Source organism: Heterodontus francisci, chromosome 15, assembly GCF_036365525.1.
Source record: "Heterodontus francisci isolate sHetFra1 chromosome 15, sHetFra1.hap1, whole genome shotgun sequence".
NCBI classification, from domain to species: Eukaryota; Metazoa; Chordata; class Chondrichthyes; order Heterodontiformes; family Heterodontidae; genus Heterodontus; species Heterodontus francisci.
The window spans coordinates 60,086,819-60,110,445 of record NC_090385.1 but is presented as its reverse complement, the minus strand read 5'-3'; the positions used below and the strand labels follow the sequence as shown (position 1 = coordinate 60,110,445).

General features: G+C 44.1%; 1 protein-coding gene across 1 annotated transcript in view; it reads right to left on the bottom strand.

The window, feature by feature from the left end:
• Positions 1–957: 957 nt before the first annotated feature.
• The window catches only part of nsdhl (NAD(P) dependent steroid dehydrogenase-like), a 36,714-nt gene continuing 14,044 nt past the window's right edge, over positions 958–23,627 (bottom strand). Inside the window, exons 3-7 of the mRNA XM_068047604.1 lie at positions 14,565–14,711; positions 14,340–14,468; positions 6,228–6,370; positions 5,446–5,548; positions 958–4,171 (exon numbers count right to left, since the gene is read on the bottom strand). Of these exons, the coding sequence (XP_067903705.1) occupies positions 3,839–4,171; positions 5,446–5,548; positions 6,228–6,370; positions 14,340–14,468; positions 14,565–14,711 (855 nt within the window). The 3' untranslated portion in view covers positions 958–3,838. The remainder of the gene's footprint in view (positions 4,172–5,445; positions 5,549–6,227; positions 6,371–14,339; positions 14,469–14,564; positions 14,712–23,627) is intronic.

Sequence of the window (23,627 nt, the reverse complement as noted above, 5' to 3'; positions counted from 1 at the left end):
GCAACCATTTTTAAATGGGTAGAATATGCACCTCTGCTGTGGCACTGGATTCATACATTTTGTGGTAAGCTGTGTTCTGGAGAGTACAGAGGAGATTTACAAGAATGTTGCCAGGGCTTGAAAGGTGCAACTATGAGGAAAGATTGGATCAGCTAGGGTTATTTTCCTTAGAACAGAGGAGGCTGAGGGTGACTTAATTGAGGTGTTCAAAATTATGAGACACCTAGATAGAATAGACAGGAAGGACCGGTTTCCCCTCACAGAGGGGTCAACTACCAGGGGCACAGATTTAAGTTAGACTGGTAGAAGGATTAGAGGGGACATGAGGGAAAACTTTTTCACCCAAAGGGTAGTGGGTGTCTGAAATTCACTGCCAGGAACGGTGGTGGAGACAGATACCCTCAACTCATTTAAAAAAGTGCCTGGACATACACCTGATGTGCTGTAACCTGCAAGGCTATGGACCAGGTGCTGGAAGGTGAGATTAGATTGGACAGTTGGTTTTCTCAGCTGGCGCAGACATGATGGGCTGAATGGCCTCCTTTTGTGCCGTAATTTTTCTATGGTTCTAAAAAGCTCCTACAGTCTCACCTAGGGTGCGTTAGAAACCATGTAGATCCCTTGGCTAATGTGCAAATGTGGGGGACAAAGTAGTGGAAGAGGTGAGTAAGCAGGGGCTCTTTGGGGTCAGAGTGGCTCCAAGATAATACAACTAGTACTAAAAGTTCAGAATCAAGTCGATCTTCTGTGGCACACATAGGACATCCAAGTCTCCCATCAGAATAAAGAGTTTCTGCTAATCTACTCCCCCCACCCCCAACCCAATAAAAAAAAATGTCCAGTTATACTCAAACCCAAATTACAGTAGTGAAAGGACAGTGCTTTCTCCCTCTTGGTCCCTCAAAAGAGAGCTTTCTGATGAGGATTATTAAAAGATGTAAACAAGAGAAACATTAATACTAATTTAATTAATTTTAATAGTTTTGATGATGTATTATATCAGCAGAAATAAACATTTACAACAAGATCATGATTAGCAATTAGTCAATGTTATATTCAAGCCCAAAAAGGTATTTTTCTGTTTTGTTTTCAAAACACTACCATTTAAAAGGAATTGATAATTCAGGCTCTCTGGAAATATTTCTTGTGCCCAATGCAAAAGTCTTCTTCCACAAGCAAGCCCTTGGTCCCCAAGAAGTAAAATGTCTTCATAGAGTAATCTTTTGAAAGCACACTAGTGAAACCTGAACTTTTTTTTTACTGTTACTGGATAATATACAAGAATGCTATTGCATCTCATCAATTCAGAAGGGAGACATTTTCTGTAACAGGTTCAAATAATAAAGTCTCATTCATGGACAGTTATTTACAGAAAAAGCAATAAGCATGTTTGATTAGTTGAAATACAGCATCTGTAGCCAGTTCACAAAGCACTAAAATCAATAAGTTACAGGAGATCCCTTAAAAGTTTCATACCAGGTTTGGGATAAACAAATACGGGATCAGACCGAGATAGCAATTTACATCCTTAGTAGAACAGGAGAGAGTACTTTTATGATTTACATTGGTGCATTTCCATGGAACCAATGTCATCCCAGTACCTTACAGACAGAGCAAAACCAAATTAAGAGAAGGTAGCTCTAAGAGATTCATGTCCAGGATTCCCTTTGAGCAGTAGTTCAGTCTAATGAGATTTTCAAGATAATAATCCAAGTTTGACAGGTTTTCGAATGGTATTCAGGAAGTGTTCTAATGAGACACATGACATTTGATATCCTAATAGTTTAGCTGTTGAAGGATCGTTAAGTGTTTTCAAAGATGTAATATAGACCTTCCATCTAATTTTAACAGTTATCTTTTAAATGAATGTATTATTACACACCCTGATTTTTTTTTTTTAAATGCACTTTTAAGCAGAGACACACGGCAAAGAAAAAACCATGAACAAAATATTCAATTTTTGTCATGGAATTACAGAAAATGTGTATTACCTCTGAAGGAATAGTTAATTAATGAGGAATGCTAGTATTATTGGTGGAGTTGTGGATACCGAGGAGGGCTATTGTCGTCTGCAAAGGGACTTGGATAGGTTGCAGTGCTGGGCTGAAAAGTGGCAGATGGAGTTTAACCCTGAAAAGTGTGAGGTCGTCCATTTTGGAAGGACAAACATGAATGCAAAATACTGGGTTAACGGTAGGGTTCTTGGGCATGTGGAGGAGCAGAGAGACCTTGGGGTCTATGTGCATAGATCATTGAAAGTTGCAACTCAAGTGGATAGGGCTGTGAAGAAGGCATATGGGGTGTTAGCGTTCATTAGCAGAGGGATTGAATTTAAGAGCCGTGAGGTGATGATGCAGCTGTACAGGACCTTGGTAAGGCCTCATTTGGAGTACTGTGTGCAGTTCTGGTCGCCTCATTTTAGGAAGGATGTGGAAGCCTTGGAGAGGGTGCAGAGGAGATTTACCAGGATGTTGCCTGGAATGGAGAATAAGTCTTACGAGGAAAGGCTGAACATTCTAGGCCTCTTCTCATTAGAAAGGAGAAGGATGAGGGGTGACATGATAGAGGTTTATAAGATGATCAGGGGAATAGATAGGGTAGACAGTCAGAAACTTTTTCCCCGGGTGGAGCAAAGCGTTACAAGGGGTCATAAATTTAAGGTGAAGGGTGGGAGATATAAGGGGGATGTCAGGGGAAGGTTCTTTACCCAGAGAGTGGTCGAGGCATGGAATGCCTTGCCCGGGGAAGTTGTTGAGTCAGAAACTTTAGGGACTTTCAAAAGGCTTTTGGATAGGTATTTGGATAAAGGAGAATGATGGGGTATAGATTAAATTGTCCTTGACAGAGGACAAAGGATCGGCACAACATTGTGGGCCGAAGGGCCTGTTCTGTGCTGTATGTTCTATGTTCTATGTTCTATGTATTACACTTCAGAACAGAAATAACTAACAGCTTCAAGGCAATATCACAAACACAGCTTAGACTAAACTATTTAGATATTAAGCACACCACCATAAAAAGGGAAAAAGTGGATAATTTTCTGTTTGCTTATTTATATCTTAAAGATCAGAAATTATACAGTATATTGATATAACAACTGCAACAGTGATGTTGCAAAACCAAAATCAGCTCAGTGATTTGGGGAGGCTTTTCAATTATTTTGTAATTTAAAACTAAGTTTACCAAAAACAGTTTCAGAATACATGAAACACAAAAGCTACATGGTGTACAATATAAAAGAACTGAACATTTTTGTGTCCTTTAAAATCAAGGCCATAAAAACTATCGGGCAACGTGTCAGTCCAAAATATCAACATTTGCGGATAGCTTTTTATTAAATAAAAGGCTAAAGGTCCAAGAGAATCCCAGACATTTCATATCAAAAACTTTACTAATAAGGTCTCAAATTTGACATACAAGTTAAACACAAGCAACAAAGATTCATTTTCCAGTTTGTGTGTTGAATTGTTCAATAATTTGCTTTGAAATGATGCTCAAAAAATTGATCAGAATAGATTTTATTTTTAAAAAGGCCTTCAGGTCACCAAATATTTTCTATCTAGTGTCCATTGGGAGTACATTTGCTTTTTTAGTGGGCCACAGGAAACAATACTAAATGAATAAGATAAATACTATTTTTCCCCTCCCAGGGGAGGCAGAAGTCACCTTATCAGCATTTTACCAGTTTTTGGCTAGGTTCCATATCTTGCACCTAGTCAAGGACTGGTAAAATATGTTTCAATTATGGCACAAATAAGAACTATCCTCAACCTAGATATTCAAATCCACTTGCTACCACTAGATTGAGAACCAAAAGTATAGTTGGCTGAAACTGTAGTTATCTTGATCTACTGAGGTATGTGAAACTTTGAATTGTATACTTGATTCCTTCACTCAGGCAGACAACAGGTTTATATCCTAGATCTTTCTTTGCTCTTTCACAACTATAGTAGTGGAATGTTCCTGCTAATGCCACTCGCATGGGAGTGAATGTAGGTTTAATGATCACAAATGGCTTTAGTAGCAACACCAAAATTGAAAGCAAGAAGGCCAAATAATAAGCCAGCAGGTAGGGTATGTGATACTTTGGAGGATCATAATTTAATCCAACTAAAAGCTCAGACAAGAAGGTCCAGAAGGGAATCGGTTCATCATTTGTGATATGATAAGCCTATAGGAATTAAAAAGAAAAAAAGTCAAGAAAGCAATGATCATATTTCAAAACATGAATTCTTCCAAATTAATCCACAAACATTATGACTATTCTGTTAAATGACAATATGGATTATGGTATTCTTATCTAATTGCATCCTTTATTAACTATTGCAGATGGGTGGGGGGGAGGGTTAGAGGCAAACATCAAGATCGACCAAACTAATTTTAGGAAAACATGAATGTTGCAGTATTTTACAGCATCAGCCTTGATTCAGCAGCAGCACTCTTGAACCCAAAACCTCCTGACTTAGCCAAGTCCCAGCCCAGAGTCTTGAGCCCAGAATCTAGGCTGACACTTGTGCAGTACCAAGGGAGTGCTGCATGGTCAGAGAAGTCACCTTTTGGATAAGACATTAAACAGCAGCCCTGTCTGCCTTCTCAGGTGGATGTAATAGCTCCAATAGCACTATTTCTAAAAATAATGCATTATGGAGTCATAGAGAGATACAGCACTGAAACAGGCCCTTCGGCCCACCGAGTCTGTGCCGACCAACAACCACCCATTTATACTAATCCTACATTAATCCCATATTCCCTACCACATCCCCACACCAGGGGCAATTTACAATGGCCAATTTACCTTTCAACCTGCAAGTCTTTGGCTGTGGCAGGAAACCGGAGCACCCGGCAGAAACCCACACGGTCACAGGCAGAACTTGCAAACTCCGCACAGGCAGTACCCAGAACTGAACCCGGGTCGCTGGAGCTGTGAGGCTGTGGTGCTAACCACTGTGCCGCCCCTTAATTTTAAAAAGTTTTTTTCTTTCCTATACAATGTCATGAATTGTTCAATCTATTAAAGTAATTAGATTATAATACACTTGCCACTTATACAACATGGTAATTTCTACCAGCAACAACGCTGTCAGACGGAGCAAAGAACTTTGCTGGGTGGCTCTGATGAATGGTGCAGCTGGTCGCATAGGTTATCAGCAGTAGTTATAAAGCCCCTTTGGGGTCCTGCGACAGACTGATCCCTCTATCTACCAGTGAACGCTAATAGGTCTCTTGACTTAATCAATCATTGCAATTTTTCCTAATGGTGTTTGCCAAATTGTCAAAAGACAGAAATTTCACAGTATCCTGCTTTTACTAAATGGTCCCTGCACCAGCGGTTCAGCAGCAATAGGAAACAATTATGGTGAGAGCCAATAGGTGACATCAATCAAAACAAGGTTGAAAAGGCTTGCTGAGATATTTATGCAGAGATAGATTACGGTCCACCATTACCTTTCCACAGATGTGAGACTTTGGGTGAAGATTCTCTGCTGCCAGGATCAGTCCATGTACAACGTTATCAACGTAGGTGAAGTCTACCAAGTTCTTGCCATTTCTGTAAAGGTAATCAGCACAATTTGATCAAGCCATGAAATAAACCAACCAATAGAATACGGCAGTCACATCCTGCAGATTCCAAGGAATGATAATTAGCAGTTAAACTGCCCATCAACTCTCTTTAAACTATGTTTGTGTAAAAGTTTTTAAAATAGAAAAACCCATTAAAAAGTCATAAAGAATGGATACTGCCAACACCGAATATCAGAGATGTGACCCACCCATCCACTTGCTCTCATAAAAAATGGAAATATGCATCTTCCCATTTCCACAGCAGATGATGTATCATCCTCTTTTGCACTGTCCAAACTCCACGAGTGCTGCACATACAAGCCTCAATTAAATTCCCTCTTTGAAATCAACCTTTAGGCACTAAAGTCTCCACGAGAGAGAGAGAGGGAATTCTTTTGAGTACAGTTCAAAAGTAATACTACTCATCAATAACAAAGCATAGAAGTAGCAAAGTAGAAGGAATCAAGTTGTAAGAGGATTGTGTTTTCATATAATTTGCCAAATAATCCCACACCCCGAAAAAACATGAGTCACACAGCACATTGTCAATGAGAAAGTTACTGTCAGCTTCTGACTGATCATTGCTTGCTTATGTCTTTTTCCCACAAGTTCAGATTATGAAACATGTATTGCTAAATGCAGAGTGCCATCCATACGGTACTAACCCAATCATAAACTTCATCTTGCCACTCTTGGCAGCCTGTACAAGGACAGGTACTAAATGTGGGTCTTGTGGTCCAAAAATGCCATGAGGACGAATTGCAATCGTCATGAAATTCTGATCTGGATTATTAGCACCGAGAATTTCCTGTAATATATATTTTTCAAAAGTTAGTTGTGAATATGCAAACAGGGAAGAAGCTACAGCATTCTCTTCCATTAATGCAAAAGGCAATTTCTGTCTCATGCTATGATATTTTGCTATACAACCAATGCAGTTGCCAAAACATCCAGAATAACAATTTGCAATTACTGGCCAGTCAAGCATACCATACAATAGTCAAAAAGGTGACACCAGAATTTACAATAGTAACCACAATCCCATAAAACCATATACAAAGTACAAGATGGTCCTCATGAACTTAGGTGCTAGTTGGTTAACCCTTTTCAGTTAAAACTATTCTTTCAAACCAGGATCAACTTACATTTGCAGCCACCAAACTGAAGAGGAACAATATTGTTGGCGATTGTTTCTCTCTGTCTGTCCAGAGAGAGAGAAACAGAGAGTAAAGATGTTTGTTTGATGAGTGACAGGATCTTAGGGATTAATTTCTCTCTAAAGTCTAGTTTGTGTTTACATTTAGCAATTAACTAAAAATGACTGTTTAAGTTATGAGGCAAGTTAAGTTTCTTCCAGTCTTAAACAAGCTCTCAGAGCAGCTGTAGCCCGTTCATTAGGTAGTGAGCTTAAACTGGTTTCTGAGCTCTAGCAGAGCTGACTCATCATTGTCAGGGGTGTCTGAGTGCTGCTTGAGTGCACAGAGTGCGAGGACGGTGTTTAGTGAGTGAGGGAGTTCGGTGAAGGGGGAAACTATAAATTAAGAAAAATAAATTTAATTAACACAATAAAGAAGGATCAAGGGTGGGCCTGTGAGAGAGCTAACCAGTCTGTGGGTTCTGAGCTGACTGACAGCATTTAGGGAAAATCAAGTGTGACATCAGTGGGAATCAGGTAAGTGGTTGGTTAGTGAGTATTTTTATCTTTTCCATTTTTAAAAAAAACTTTTATTCACAACTCGTGGTACTCATTAGTAGCAGGATTTATAATTTAAATAAATAGGAGGAATGGCAGGGCTGCTCCAACCTCTTGAGTGTACATCCTGTGCTATGTGGGAATTCTAGGACCCTTCTCGGGTCCAGGATAACCATATGCACAGGAAGTATAGTCAGTTGCAGCAGCTTGAGCTCCAGGTTTCAGAATTTGAGCAGTGGCTGGTGTCACTGCGGCACATCCTTGAGGCTGAGAGCGATATGGATAACATGTTTATAGATGTTGTCGCCCCGCAGCTTAAAAAGTATGCAGGGAGAGAGGGAATGGGTGACCACCTGGCAGTCAAAAAGGAGCAGGCAGGTAGCACAGGAGTCCCCTTAATGTGTCTCATTCGCCAATCGGTATTCAGTTCTGAATACTGATGAGAGTGATGGTTCCTCTGGGGAGTGCAGCCAGAGCCAAGTCCATGGCACCATGGACGGCTCAGCTGCACAGGAAGGTACAAGGAAAACTGGAAGAGCCATAGTGATAGGTGATTTGAAAGTTAGGGGAGCAGATAGGTGTCTCTGCAGCCACAAATGTGATTCCAACATGGTGTGTTGCCTCCCTGGTGCCAGAGTCAAGGGTGTCACCGAGCGGCTGAAATCATCCTGGGGGGTGGGGAGGGTGAACAGCCAGCTGTCATGGTCCACCTTGGAACCAACGACATAGGTAGAAAGAGGGATGTGGTCCTCCAATCAGAATTTGGGGAGCTAGGTAAAAAATTAGTAAGCAGGACCTCAAAAAGTAGTAATCTCCGGATTGCTCCCAATGCCATGTGCAAGTCAGTAGGAGGATAGAGCAGATGAATACATGGCTGGAACATTGGTGCAGGAGGGAGGCCTTTAGGTTCTGGGAACATTGGGACCAGCTCGGGAGGGAGGGTGGTGGAGAGATGGGACACATACAGGTCGGATGGGTTGCACCTGAACAGAGCCGGGACTGAGTTCTTTGCGGGATCTTTTGCTAATGCTGTTGGGGAAGGTTTAAATGAGGTTGGCAGGGGAATGGGGACCTGAGGGTAGATTCAGTTGGGACAAAATCAGAAATGAAAATGGAAGGCAGGAAATTAGTGGATGAATCTGAAAGGCAGAGGAAACAAAAGGTTAGAAAATAAAATAAAGAGTTTGGCAGTGCTCAATGCAAGGAGTATAGCAAATAAAGTAGACGAGCAGAGGGCACATGTAGACACATGGCAGTATGATATCATAGCTATTATGGAAACATGGCTTAAGGAGGGACAGGAATGGCAGCAGAACGTTCCCGGCTATAGGGTTTTCAGATACGATAGAGAGGGGGGGCAATTTTGGACAAAGAAACAATTACAGTGTTGAGGAGGGATGCTATGTTAGAAGCATCATCAAATGAGGCCAAATGGATTGAGCTAAAGGAACAAAAAAGGGGCAGTCACACTGCTGGGAGTGTACTATAGATGCCCAAACAGTCAGAGGGAGATAGAAAAGCAAACATGTAGACAAATCTCTGAGAAGTACAAAAACAATAGGGCAGTAATAGGGTACTTTAACTACCCCAATATTAACTGGGATAGTTTTAGTGTGAAAGGAATTGGGAGAGCAGAATTCTTGAGGTGCATTCAGGAGAACTTTTTTGGCCAGTATATAGCAAGTCCAACAAGAGAGAGCGCAGTTTTGGACTTAGTTTTAGGAAATGAAGCTGGAAGGAGTGGCAGCAGGAGACCATTTTGGTGATAGTGATCATAATTCAGTTAGTTTTAACATAATTATGGAAAAGGATAAAGATAGAACAGGAGTTTGAGTTCTCAATTGGGACAAGACCAATTTTACTAATCTGAGGAGTGATTTAGCGAAAGTGGACTGGAAACAACTATTGGAAGGTAAATCAGTGTCAGAGCAGTGGGAGGCATTTAAAAGGGGAGATTCACGGGGTCCAGAATAAACATGTTCCCACAAAGAAAAAGGGTGGGATGGCCAAATCTAGAGCGCCCGAAATGTCAAGCAGCTTACAGGGTAAGATAAGGTAGAAAAAGGAAAGCTCACATCCGAAACTGAAAACTTAATACTACAGAAAGCAGAGGGGTGAAATCAAAAAGGAAATTAGAAAAGCAAAGAGAGGGCATGAAAGAATAGTGGCAAGCAAAATCAAGGTGAATCCAAAGATGTTTTATCAATACATTAAGAGTAAGAGGAGAACTAAGGAAAGAGCAAGGCCCATAAAAGACCAAAACGGTAACCTGTACGTAGGGGTGGAAGATGTTACGGTTCTCAATGAATACTTTGTGTCTGTCTTCACAAAAGAGGGGACGTTGCAGATATTGTGGTTAATGAGGAGGAGTGTGAAGTATTGGATGTGATAAACATAGGGAGAGAGGAAGTATTAATAGGATTAGCATCCTTGAAAGTGGATAGATCACCAGGGCTGGATGAAATGTACCCCAAGATGTTAAAAGAAGTCAAGGAGGAAATAGCGGATGCTCTGCCCATCATTTTCCAGTCCTCAATGGATATAGCTGTGGTGCCAGAGGATTGAAGGACTGCTAATGTTGTAACTTTCTTGAAAAAGGGAGCGAGGGATAGACCGAATAATTGCAGGCCAGTCAGTCTAACCTCAGTAGTGGGCAAATTGTTGAAATCAATTCAGAAAGACAGGATAAACTGTCACTTAGAAGGGCACAGATCAATCAAGGATAGTCAGCATGGATTTGTTAAGGGAAGATCGTGTCTGACTAACTTGATTACATTTTTTTGTGAAGTATCAAGGAGGATTGATGAGGGTAGTGCAGTTAATGTGGTCTACATGGATTTTAGTAAGGCTTTTGATAAGGTCCCACATGGTAGACTGGTTAAAGCGATATAAGCCCATGAGATCCAGGGAAATGTAGCAAGCTGGGTACGAAATTGGCTCAGTGGCAGGAAATAAAGGGTAATTGTTGACAGGCGTTTATGCGACTGGAAGGCTGTTTCCAGTGGAGTTCTGCAGGGCTCAGTACTAGGTCTCCTGCTTTTTGTGCTATATATTAACAATTTGGATGCAAATTTAGGGGACATGATCAAGACATTTGCAGACGACACAAAAATTGGCCGTGTGGTTGTTAGCAAAGAAAATAACTGTAGATACAGGAAGATATCAATAGACTGGTCAGATGGGCAGAAAAGTGGCAAATGCAATTCAACTCAGAAGTGTGAGGTGATGCATTTGGGGAGGTCAAACAAGGCATAGGAATACACAATTAATGGGAGAATACGGAGAGGTGTAGAGCAAGTGAGGGACCTTGGAGTGAATGGCCACAGATCTCTGAAGGTAGCAGGACAGGTTGATAAGGTGGTTAAGAAGGCATATGGAATCCTTTCTTTTATTAGCCGCGATATAGAATATAAGAGCAGGGAGATTATGCTGGAACTGTATAAATCATTAGTTAGGCCACAACTTGAGTACTGTGCAGTTCTGGTCACCTCATTACAGAAAGGATGTAATTGCATGAGAGAGGGTACAGAGGAGATTTGCGACCATGTTCCCAGGACTGGAAAAATGCAACTATGAGGAAAGATTGGATAGGCTGGGGTTGTTTTCCTTGGAACAGAGGAGGCCAGGGGAGATTTGATTGAGAGATACAAAATTGTGAGGCTCCTGGATGGAAAGGGCCTATTTACCCTAGCAGAGAGGTCCGTGACTAGGGGGCATAGGTTTAAAGTGATTGGTAGAAAGATTAGAGGGGAGATGACGAAACGTTTTTTCACCCAGAGAGTGGTAGAGGTCTGGTAGTCACTGCCTGTAAGGGTAGTAGAGGCAGAAACCCTCAACTCATTTAAAAGGTGGCTGGATATGCACCTCAAGCGCTGTAAGCTGCAAGGCTCTTGACCAAATGCTGGAAAGTGAGATTAAGTGAGTGGCTTGTTTTTTGGCCGGCACAGACACGATGGGCCAAGTGGCCTCTTTCTGTGCCGTAAACTTTCTATGATTCTATCACAGAGAGACAGAGACAATTAAGTTGAATTGTTGTATGGTAATTGAACACAGCACAGGAGGTTACCATTTGGTTGTACTCAAAAGCAGTTTTCAAACTTTTCTGGACAAGTTCAAAAACTGAAGCAACCTTCCCATCAGCACAAAGGAGTAAAATGGAGAAGGGGAAAGCAAGAACTTTATATTGAAAGCATTTCCTCAGAACAACATTCCCCTTTAACCCCAGTCATATCAGCAAAGTAAACACTACATAGTTCGAGACTAAGAAACTGAAAAATCAATTTGAAAAGCTATTTCAGGTTAGGGTGGGCATTGTCTTTCCAATCGGCAGAAGAAACAAACATTGTAATTAGCCCATGGAGGCAGATGTAGAATCTTAAATTAATGAATTTAAATAAAATCCAAAAATAATTCAGGAGACCAGAAAACAGAAAATTACTTCTGTAGCTCCTTTTGGGGCTGAATTTAGTGAACCCGGTCGGTGTCGGTTCCAGCGACGGACCTGGAAATGGGAGTCACCACTGCTCATCGTGGGTGTTTGATATTTGCCATTGGTTTTGTTTTATAAAAGGTTTTTCATTATTGAATTTAACTTTCATTGTAGAAAATGCTTATTCTTGCATGCCTTAGTGGGCTGCCAGTGTAGACACTGTCCTCCTTTGATAAGAGTCTCACACGGGCCACAGTGTGTGGTTAAGCTGGGCACTATGCACATAACCCAAATAGAAAATGAGGCGACAGACTGAATACATTGAGGTGAGTCTTTTATTCATTTTACTTTCAGAGGCAGTCATGGTGGCTGGAAGGGTAAGAGACTGTCTCTTGCCTCCTTGGCCCATCGCTTAATGTACCTGGTCTTCAGTGCAAGGGGTTCAACATTCAGTGCCTGCTCATCACCCTCCTCCGTGTCCTCCTCGCTGTTGAGGAGTGGTGGGCAATGATGTCCACGTCATGCAAGGCCTCCCTACTCTGCAGGGATAGATTGTACAGAGCACAGCAACCATTATGACACACGAGACCCTTGCTGGGGCATACTGCAGGGCTCTACCAAATTGATCCAGGCACTGGAATCTCATCTTCAGCAGCCCAATGGCCTGCTCGATGGTCGCTCGGGTGGAGCCGTGACAAGTGTTGTAGCTCTCTGCTGCAGTGCGAGGGTTCCTCACCAGGTGTGAGTAGCCAAGTCTTCAATGGGTAGCCTTTGTCTGAGAATCCATCCCTGGAGGCAAGCGGGGGGGGGGGGGGGGGGGTCAAAAAAGCTGTGGTACCTGGGCCAGTAAAAGTATCTAGGCGTCATGGCTGCTTCCAAGGAAGTGAGCACACACCCTGCAGGAAATGCTTTTGGTGGTCACAGACCAACTGAGTGTTAATGGAATGGAAGCCCTTCCTGTTGATGAAGGTGGCTGGCTGGTCCATTGGAGCCTTGATGGCCAGATGCGTGCAATCTATCGCACCTTCCACCTGGGGAATTCCAGTGATAGCCCTCTTAGTCTGATTGTCAGGGTCAGTCCGGTAGCGCACAGTCGCCGGCCCTCTTGAACAAGGCATTGGTCACCTCCTTGATGCAGTGGTGGGACGCTGCCTGGGAGACACCAAACATATCCCCAGTGGATCCTTGGAATGATCCAGATGCATAACGTTAAGTGCCACGGTGATCTTCAAGGCCACTGGAATAGGGTGACCACTGAATCCCATAGGTCACAACTCATCATGCAGCATAGCACACAAGTCAGTGACCCTCTCCCTGGAGAGTTGCAGTCTTCGCTGACAATGCCACTTGGACATTTGGAGGTAGTTGATAAAGAGTCCGGTACACACTCTGGTGCATGTGGGCCCTTCTTGGCATGGCCAGCTGCTGCTCTCATCGTGGAGCTTCACAGGTAGGTGCAGCTGCCTCATGGCCCTACCTCCATCGGAGACCCTGCATCATGCCACAGAGGTCCAAAAAGACAGGGTGCATGAGCCCCATGCCAGGTGATCAGTAGGCCTTCAGAGCGCTGTCCTTGCAGAGATGTAGTTGCCATGGCAGCTTTGCCTTTGCTAGTCCTCTCTACTTCCTCGCTAATGGAAGTCAGTGCCCACCCTTGCTGATAGCCAAGTCTCTCAGTATGGCCACCCGACCCACCCACTCAGCAGTATGGCCACCCCTGCACATCACCCGAGACCAAGCCCACCTGTGAAAAGTGCACAGCACCACAGGCTGACAATGGCCTCCGCTTCCCCCTCTTCCCCTATCCAGGGCTGGTCATGGCTGCCTACCTGGTTGCAGCACTGAGGCTTCGCTTCACTGCCACCAGAGTTCAATGGCCGGGGATCCAAAGACATGAGAGCTGCCCGTCGTCCACTTAATTTGAATCCTCTCATTGAATCACTTTCAATTACATGCAAACATATTATAAGTAACTGTTCTACAAATTAAATGGCAGTCCCATCACGCTGAGGTGGCAACGTCTCCTTGGTACATTCCTGCCGCTGACTAAATCTGGAACCAACGTCGGGTTTCCAGGGGGCCACGTCCAATGCTATTCTCCGGTCTCCTGATGCCTCCATTCTCACTTCAAAATGACTCACTAACTTCAGCCCTTAGAAAGCATCTATTGAGGAACTGGATGGCACACAGACTGGTCACACTGGTCAGATGAGCATCTCTGATTGGTTGCTGCAGGTAGTCAGCTTTTGACGTTCTCAAACCAACTTCTAGTGGGCTATGACCCACAGTGTTAAACTACACAAAGCAGCACATTGTCAATCTCGGAGACCATAAACATGCCTGGTGTGGCAAATACAAATAGTTCTCCTATGATTGGGTTGGAGGCATATTGTTGTGGCAGAGGGTTGGGAAGTAAATGGAGCCATCTGTGCGGAGATGATATTTTTCATGGAGCAAGGTGTTTGCACCCTTACTAGTAATGTCACTTGTTAATTGTTAAAAACAAAAGTAAAGACTTGAAACCCCAAAATACAGAATTAAGTATTTCAGTAAAGTTTACATCACTCAGCCATACCATATCTAAGGCTATCACAAATATATAACTACAATTTCACTTTTAAGTTTAAAAAGTGATGTCAAAACTATTAAACCTACCATTTCTTGTAAGATCTTTGTTTGTGAATAGTAGTCAATGGGCTTCTTAGCATATGGTAGGTCTTCGGAGCCATTCTTTAGGTCTGTGCCTTCAAATACAACACTAGCACTACTAGTTAGCACCAGTTTCTGTGTGCAAGAAAAAAAATACTGTTAGTTATGAAAGGTTGGCGGGATGGGGAAGAGACTCAAACAGTTATAAAGCTGCACTGCACCATTTCTTACCTGAACACCAGCTTCTTTACATGCTTCAATTATAGTTTTGGTCCCTGTGTAATTAACTTTATAGAAGAGTTCTCGGTTATCACTGGAAGGTGCTGGAGAGGCACAGTGAAATACGATGCTCACACCCTTAACTGCTGGCAGTATATCCTAAACAAATCACAATTTAATAATTTGCAATTCCATTGTTGACTTTTTACTTTTAATACACACCAAAGACATCTAGTACCAAAATTAACTAGATGGATCTGTGGAGACTTGCTGGATAACAAGCTCCACTAAGCTGTAAATAGCCTGAAAGTTTGTGATTGGGAGAGGGGCAAGGCCATAATAATCCAATATCAAACTATATACACTTTACTTTCTTGGTCTCCAATGGCTGCCTTCTTCACTACTAAAGAAGAGTGTTAATACTGGCCTAATATTCCCTCACCTCTGTATCGAGGAAATGTCAGATTCCCAGTTACCACCATGATGACCACAAATAGTGCACATGAAATAGAGCAGACAAATGTCACTATTAAATTAATATGTTGATACAGATATTTGGAGCTGAATTTTTGGGGCCCCCCAAAGTTAGGACTGGAGGCGAGGCGAGGCGAAGCGAAAAGGCCCCCCCCCCCCCACAAGAATAATGATGCCAGGTGGCGTATCAATTTCAAGTCGCCGATTTCGGTGACAGCAATACACGCCAGGACAGTGGAACAGGAATCCCACTCTCCTCCCCAATTGAGACCAATTAAACTTGTTAAAAAGCTCACAGACCTCATCAGGGGCTGAAGTTCTAATTTTTAAAGGGGCAGATAGCTTACCACATTGTCAGAAACTGACCAGCCAACGACAGGCAGGTAAAGAGTGGGGAGCCAGTTATGGCTGCCCAGGGCATAAGCCCCATAGGAGGGTCAGCTGGCAATGAAGGCATGACTGTCAGATTTTGGGCCCAGTGGCATTGAGGGCCAACACCCTCCACAGGTAGGGCAGAACCCCAGACATCAGGAGGGCACAGGAGAGGAAAGAAGGGCAGGAGGGCAACACAGGCCAAATCCTCAACGCGGGATCAACAGCTGAAAACAGGCTACTTCGAGATGACCAAGAACCAGTGCTGCAGGAGACTTTGGCACTCCAGCAGATGGTCAAAGATCAGTGCCCTCGCTGCCGATGACCTTGCAGTACTGGTCGCCATGTCTTGCCAGTAGCCACCAAACTCACTGTAGCCTTGAACTTCTTCACTCTGACTCCTTCCAATGATCAGCTGTGGACCTTAGTGACATCTCAAAAACCACTGCATCTCACTGGTCACTGATGCCCTCTTTGCCAGAGCTGGACAGCACATTCATGTAACAACAGTCATGGCCTGGCAAGGGCATAGGGGATTGGGATTGCCTCCATCGTTGGATTCCCCCAGGTGCAGGGCATCATCGATTGCATTCATGTGGCCATCATGGCACCTGGTGACTGGCCAGTGAGATCCATCATCAGGAAGGACTTCCACTCCCTCAATGCACAACTGGTTTGTGACCACATCAAGAGCTTCCTCCAAGTGTGCGTTCCCTTTCTTGGCAGCTGCCACGACTCCTTCATCCTCCGCCAGTCCATGCTGCCTCAGATCTTTACCCAAGAACACAAGAAATATGAGCAGGAGTAGACCACGTGGCCTATCGAGTCTGCTCCGCCATTCAATATGATCATGGCTGACCTTAGGCTTCAACTCCACTTTCCCACCTGCTCGCCATATCCCTCGATTCCCTGACAGACCAAAAATCTGTCTATCCCAGCCTTAAATGTATTCAACATTGGAGCATCTACAATCCTCTGGGGTAGAGAATTCCAAAGATTCACAACCCTTTAAGTGAAGTAATTTTTCCTCATCTCAGTCCTAAATGATAAGCTCCTTATCCGGAGACTGTGCCCCCATGTTTTAGATTCCTCGACCAGCGGCAACAATCTCTTCGTGTCTACCCTAATCAAGCCCCTTCAGAATCTTGTATGTTTCAATGAGATTGCCTCTCATTCTTCTAAACACCAGAGAATATAGGCCCAATTTACTCAGCCTCATCATAGGAGAACCCCCTCATTCACCATTCGAGTTTGTTGTACTGACTCCAATGCAAGTATATCCTTTCTTAAATGTGGAGACCAAAACTGCACATACTACTCCAGGGTTTGGTGAGACCACATCTGTACAATTGTAACAAGCCTTCTCTATTTCTGTACTCCAATCCCCTTGCAATAAAGACCAATGTGCCATTTGCCTTCTTAATTGCTTGCTGTACCTGCATGCTAGCTTTCTGCATTTCTTGTACAAGCAGATCCAAGTCTCTTTGAACATCAACACTTACAAGTTTCACGCCTTTTAAAAAGTATTCTGCTTTTCAATTCTGACAACCAAAGTGAATAACTTCACACTTCCCGACATTATACTCCATCTGCCATCTTGTTGCCCACTCAAGGTGCATGGATGGATCCTAGGGGACAAGGGAGATCCCTTGAAGAGATGGCTACTGACCCCACCACAGGAGACCCAGACAGAGGCAATACAACCAATGCCAGCTGCTCAGCAGGCCAACCATTGAGCAGGCTATCTGGCTTCTGAAGATGCAATTCTGGACCGATCGGACAGCACCCTCCAATACCCTCCTACAAGGGTCTCGGTCATTGTGGTGGTCTGCAGTGCTCTCCATAACATGGTCCTCCAGAGAGGTTTGGGCCTTGAGGACGGTGAGGCACTGGAAGGAAATAGCTCATTGGGTGAGGAGTAAGAGCAGGCGTGAAAGGAGGAAGAGGAGGAGGCAGAGGGAGATGATGCTGGACAGAGAGGTGCCCCTGCCGCACAGCGAAGTGACCTCCTCCTGCCATCTCTGGGACAAGGACCTCTTGCCTCTCCCTATTGGCCTCCAGCATTAGATCTAGGTCAGCATCGATAAAGCAAGGCCTGCCTTGCCCCAACTGCCAGGCCTCCGGCTCCCCTGTGATAGCTTCCTTCCCTGTGGTGAAACAGAAGGCTTTGGCACAAACCACATATCTTTCCCTCAGAACAACCAACAGCCTCAGTGATGGCTGCCATGGGGTGTCTAAATGAGACCCACACTTCATCTGACCAATCTCCATTCCCATCCCCACTGGCTCAAGATGGACAGGAAACCCATCTCTATATCAATTAAGAGCTCACGCCTGTGAAAATGTGAACTTTAATCAGTTCGCCACCAGAGGCAGATTTCTGACACAAAACAGACTCGGCTCCTATTTCCCGACTCCATGGTGAAAATTCAGCCCCTGGTCTCCGGTAGGTGGCCCTTGCTGCAGTATATTACATTGGCACACAGATGATAGGGTATATCTCAAATAGTTTTTAATTAAACATTTCTTTTCCTTGATTTATAAATTATGCATTTCACGATCAAAGTGTGAAATATTCTATTTGGAGCTAAGACACTCAACCAAGTTAAGTGCAACAACATTTGCAAACAGTGGGCAAATGTCATGTGATTAAGCATCATGTGGGCAGTGTCGTGATCAAATGCCACATCATTAAATCTCAACAACAAATTATACAGTACCTTTAAAGTAATAAGTCATCCTAAGGTGCTTCACATGAGTTATCAAGCAAAATTTGACACCAACCCACAAAAGCTTGGTCAAATGCTTTAAAGGGGCATCTTAAAGGAGGAAAGGGAGTTAGAGAAGGGGAGTGGTTTAGCGAATGAATTCCAGAGCTTAGCGCTGAAGCAGCTGATGGCATGGCCACTAATGGTGCAGCAACTAAAATTAGGGGTGCACAAGAGGAGCACAGATATTTTGAAGGTTTTTTTTTTGTGTTCATTTTATTTTATCTTAGTTTGTTCAGTTTGCCTACCCACTGTTTTTTTTTCATGTTTGTACTTGCTGCTGTTCAATCTTCAGTCCGTTAACACCCTATCTGTACTAATGCTTTGTTTTTCAACACACCATTAACATATTGTTTGTCTTTGCTCCATGACCTTCTGGTCAGTTATTCTCTGTGACCTTGTCCTATCTACACCTTCTCCTTTGTTATCTGTGCCCCACCCCCGCTTTGCTTGCTTAAAACCTTTCACATTTCTAATATCTGCTAGTTCTGAAGAAGGGTCACTGACCTGAAACGTTAATTCTGCTTCTCTGTCCACAGATGCTGCCTGACCTGCTGAGTATTTCCAGCATTTCTTGTTTTTATTTCAGATTTCCAGCATCCACAGTATTTTGCTTTCATTTTGAAGGGTTGTAGGGCTGGAGGAAATTAGAGATGAGGAAGGCCACAGAGGGACTCGAAAAATAAGGATGAGTTTTTTTTTTAAAAAAAGAGATGTTGCTTCACCAGGAGCCAATGTAGGTCAGCAGCACAAGGATTATGGGTGACCAGGATTTGGCACAAGTAAGGACATGGGCAGCCTCAAGTTTACGGAGGGTGGAATGTAGGAGATAGGCAAGGTTTTTTTTAAAATATTCATTCTTGGGATGTCAGTGTCATTGGCAAGCCCAGTATTTATTGCCCATCTCTAAATGCTCTGAGAAGGTGGTGGTGAACCACATTATTGAACCGCTGCTGACCATGTGGTGTAGGTACATAGTGTACACCATGCTGTTGAGAGTTCCAAGATTTTGACCCAGCAACAGTGAAGGGATGGCAATATAGTTCCAAGTCACAATGGTGCATGACTTTAAGGTGTTCCCATGCAATTGCTGCCCTTGTTCTTCTAGGTGGTAGAGGTCACAAGTTTAGAAGGTGCTATCGAAGGAGCCTTGCTGAGTTGCTGCAGTGCATTTTATAGACGGTACACACTGCTGCCACTGTGTGTCAGTGGTGCAAGGAATGAATGTTAAAGCTGGTGGATGAGGTACCGATCAAATAGGCTGCTTTGTCCTGGATGGTGTCGGGCTTCTTGAGAATTTTTGGAGCTGCACCCATCCAGGCAAGTGGAGAGTATTTCATCACACTCCTGACTTGTGCTTTGAATATGGTGGACAGGCTTTGGGGAGTCAGGAGATCAGTTACTCGCTACAGAATTCTTACCTTCCGGGAGCAGAGAGGAGCAGAACTGAGGGGAGAACGCCGAGAGAGGAGCAGATAAATACAAACCAAGGATCGCGGCTGAGACACTTACCTTCCGGGAGCGGAGTGGACCTGAGGGGAGAACGCCAAGAAAGGAGAGGATAAATAGAACCCAAGCCTCGTAGCCTAGACACTGACCTTCCGGGAGCGGAGAGGAGTCCAGGCGCGCCGGAATTTTGAAAAAAGAAAAACAAAAGTCAACAGTGACATCACAGGAAAGCTGCAAGGTGATTGGTTGGTGAGTAACTGCTGTTAGGGAATAACTAAATGGCTGGGTAAGTAACCAAAGTAAAGAGAAAGGTCTACAGTTTTAAAAAAAATTTAGTAGGTAGTTTTTTTTTGGGACTCAAGGTCCCTTGTGTAGATAATCTAATTTTTGGGTAATTTAAGGGAGTAAATTAAGGGTAAGTCATGGCAGGGCAGCTCGGCAACGTGGAGCGCTCCTCCTGTGCAATGTGGGAAGTCAGGGACACGTCAGTGTCCAGGGCAAACACGTGCACAGGAAGTGTGTCCAGCTGCAGCTACTCAAAATCTGCGTTTCGGATCTGGAGCGATGGCTGGAGACACTGTGCGGTGTCCGTGAGTCTGAGAACATCGTGGATAGCACGTACAGGGAGGTGGTCACACCGCAGGTAAAAAGACTGCTCAGGCAGAAAGGGAATGGGTGGCCACCAGGCAGAGTAGAAGTACTAGGCAGGTAATGCGGGAGTACCCTGGATCCATCTCCCTATCTAACATATTTTCCGCTTTGGATAATATTGGGGGAGCTAGCTTCTCAGGGGAATACAGCAAGAGCCAAGTCTGTGGCACCACGGGTGGCTCAGCTGCAAATGAGGGGAGGAAAATGAGTGGGATTGCTAAAGTGATAGGGAATTCTATAGTAAGGGGTACAGATAGGCGTTTCTTTAGTTTAGAGATACAGCACTGAAACAGGCCCTTCGGCCCACCGAGTCTGTGCCGACCATCAACCACCCATTTTTTTTTATACTAATCCTACACTAATCCCATATTCCTACCACATCCCCACCTGTCCCTATCACCTACCTATACTAGGGGCAATTTATAATGGCCAATTAACCTATCAACCTGCAAGTCTTTGGCATGTGGGAGGAAACCAGAGCACCCGGAGGAAACCCACGCAGACACAGGGAGAACTTGTAAACTCCACACAGGCAGTACCCAGAATTGAACCCAGGTCGCTGGAGCTGTGAGGCTGCAGTGCTAACCACTGCGCCACTGTGCCGCAAACGTGACTCCAGGATGGTCTGTTGCCTTCCTAGTGCTGGGGTCAAGGATGTCACAGAGCGGCTGTAGGACATTCTGAAAGGGGAAGGTGAACAGTCAGAGGTCGCGGTACACATTGGTACCAACGACATACGTAGAAAGAGGGATGAGGTCCTGCAACAAGAATTTAGGGAGCTAGGTAGCAGATTAAAAAGCAGGATCTCAAAGGTTGTGATCTCTGGATTATTCCCAGTGCCACGTGCTAGTGAGTATAGGAATAGGAGGATAGAGCAGATGAATGCGTGGCTGAGGAGATGGTGCAGGAGGGAGGGCTTTAGTTTGCTGGATCACTGTCTGTTTCTGGCAAAGGTGGGACTTGTACAAGTTGGACGGGTTGCACCTGAAACGGAATGGAACCAACATCCTTGCTGGGAGGTTTGCTAGTGCTGTTGAGGGGGGGGGGGGGGGGGGTTTAAAACTAATTTGGCAGGGGGATGGGATACAGAGTTTAGATAAAGTAGGGGGTGATGCACAGTCAAATATAGAAGAGAAACTGAGTCAGTCTGGAAGGCAAAGCAAATATAGACTTGCTGAGGCACAAGTGGATAATGCGAGGCTGAATTGCATCCATTTTAACGCAAGGGGTCTTGCTAGTAAGGCAGATGAATTGAGGGCGTTGATTAACACATGGGAATATGATATTGTTATCACAGACATGGTTGAGGGAAGGGCAGGACTGGCAGCTCAATCTTCAGGCCTGACAGGGGAGGGGGAAAAAGAGGAGGTGGCATTGCACTATTGATCAAGGAGTCAATTACTGCAGTAAGGAGGGCTGATATCTTAGAAGGTTCCTCAAATGAGGCCATATGGGTAGAACTTAAAAACAAAAAGGGAGCAATCACTTGGCTGGGAGTGTATTACAGGCCTCCAAACAGTCAGGGAGAGATAGAGGAGCAGATATGTAGGCAAATCTCAGAGGTGTAAAAATAATAGGGTAATAATAGTAGGGGATTTCAACTTCCCCAATATCAACTGGCATAGTCTTAGTGCAAAAGGCTTAAAAGGGGCAGAATTCTTAAAGTGCATACAGGAGAGCTTTGTGAGCCTGCAAGTAGAAAATCCTACAAGAGAAGGGGCGGTACTGGACCTAACCCTAGGGAATGAAGCTGGACAAGTGGCAGGGGTGTCAGTGGGGGGAGCATTTCGGGGATAGTGACCATAACTCTAAGATTTAAGGTTTGGAAAAGGACAAAGATGGACCAAAGATGTACTGAATTGGGAGAAGGCAGATTTCAATATGATAAAACAGGATCCAGCCAAAGTGGACTGGGAGCAGCTACTTGTAGGAAAGTCTACATCAGACTAGTTGGAGTCATTCAAAAAGGAAATAGTGAGAGTTCAGGGCCAACATGTTCCCATAAAGGTGAAGGGTAGGACAACAAGTTCAGGATAAGAAAAAAAAAGGAGGCTTATGGCAGATTCAGAGCACTGAAAATAGCAGAGGCCCTAGAGGAGGACAGAAAGTATAGAGGAGTACTTAAAAAGGTAACTAGGAGAGCGAAGAGGGGACATGAAAAAACACTGGCAGACAAGATAAAGGAAAATCCCAAGGCATTTTATAAGTATATTAAGGGCAAGAGATTAACCAGGGAAAGAGTAGGGCCCATTAGGGACCAAAATGGCAATTGGAGTGTGGAGCTGGAGGACATAGGTGAGGTTTTAGATAATTACTTTTCAACTGTGTTCACTATGGAGAGGGACAATGTAAGTGTAGAGATCAGGGAGGGGGATTGTGATATACTTGAACAAATTAGCATTGAAAGGGAGGAAGTATTAGCTGTTTTAGCGTGTTAAAAGTGGATAAATCCCCAGGCCCAGATGAGATGTATCCCAGGCTGTTATGTGAGGCAAGGGAGCCAATATCATGGGCACTGACACAAATTTTCAAATCCTCTCTGGCCACAGGAGAGGTACCAGAGGACTGGAGGACAGCAAATGTGGTACAATTATTCAAGAAGGGTAGCAGGGATAAACCAGGTAATTACAGGCCGATGAGTCAAACATCAGGGAAACTATTGGAAATAATTCTGAGAGACAAGATTAATCTCCACTTGGAGAGGCAGGGATTAATCAAGGATAGTCAGCATGGCTTTGTCAGGGGGAGATCATGTCTAACTAACTTGATTGAATTTTTCGAGGAGGTGACTAGATATGTAGATGAGGGTAAAGCAGTTGATGTAGTATACATGGACTTCAGTAAGGCTTTTGATAAGGTCCCGCATGGGAGATTTGTTAAAAAGGTAAGACCCCATGGGATCCAGGGCAATTTGGCAAATTGGATCCATAATTGGCTTAGTGGTAGGTGACAGAGGGTGATGGTTGAGGGCTATTTTTGCAAGTGGAAGCCTGTGACTACTGGTGTACCGCAGGGAACGGTGCTGGGACCCTTGCTGTTTATAGTGTACATTAATGATTTAGACATGAATATAGGAGGTATGATCAGTAAGTTCGCAGATGACACGAAAATTGGTGGGACCAGCATGTGTGCAGGAAGTGTGTCCAGCTGCAGCTCCTGGAAGCTCGGGTTTCAGAGCTGGAACGGCGGCTGGAAACGCTGTGGAGCATCCGCAAGTCTGAGAGCATTGTGGATAGCACGTTTAGAGAGGTGGTCACACCGCAGCTGAAGGGATTTGAGGAAGGAAGGGAATGGGTGACCACCAGGCAGTCCAAGAGAAGCAGGCAGGTAGTTCAGGCGTCCCGCTTGTAAATCGGTATTA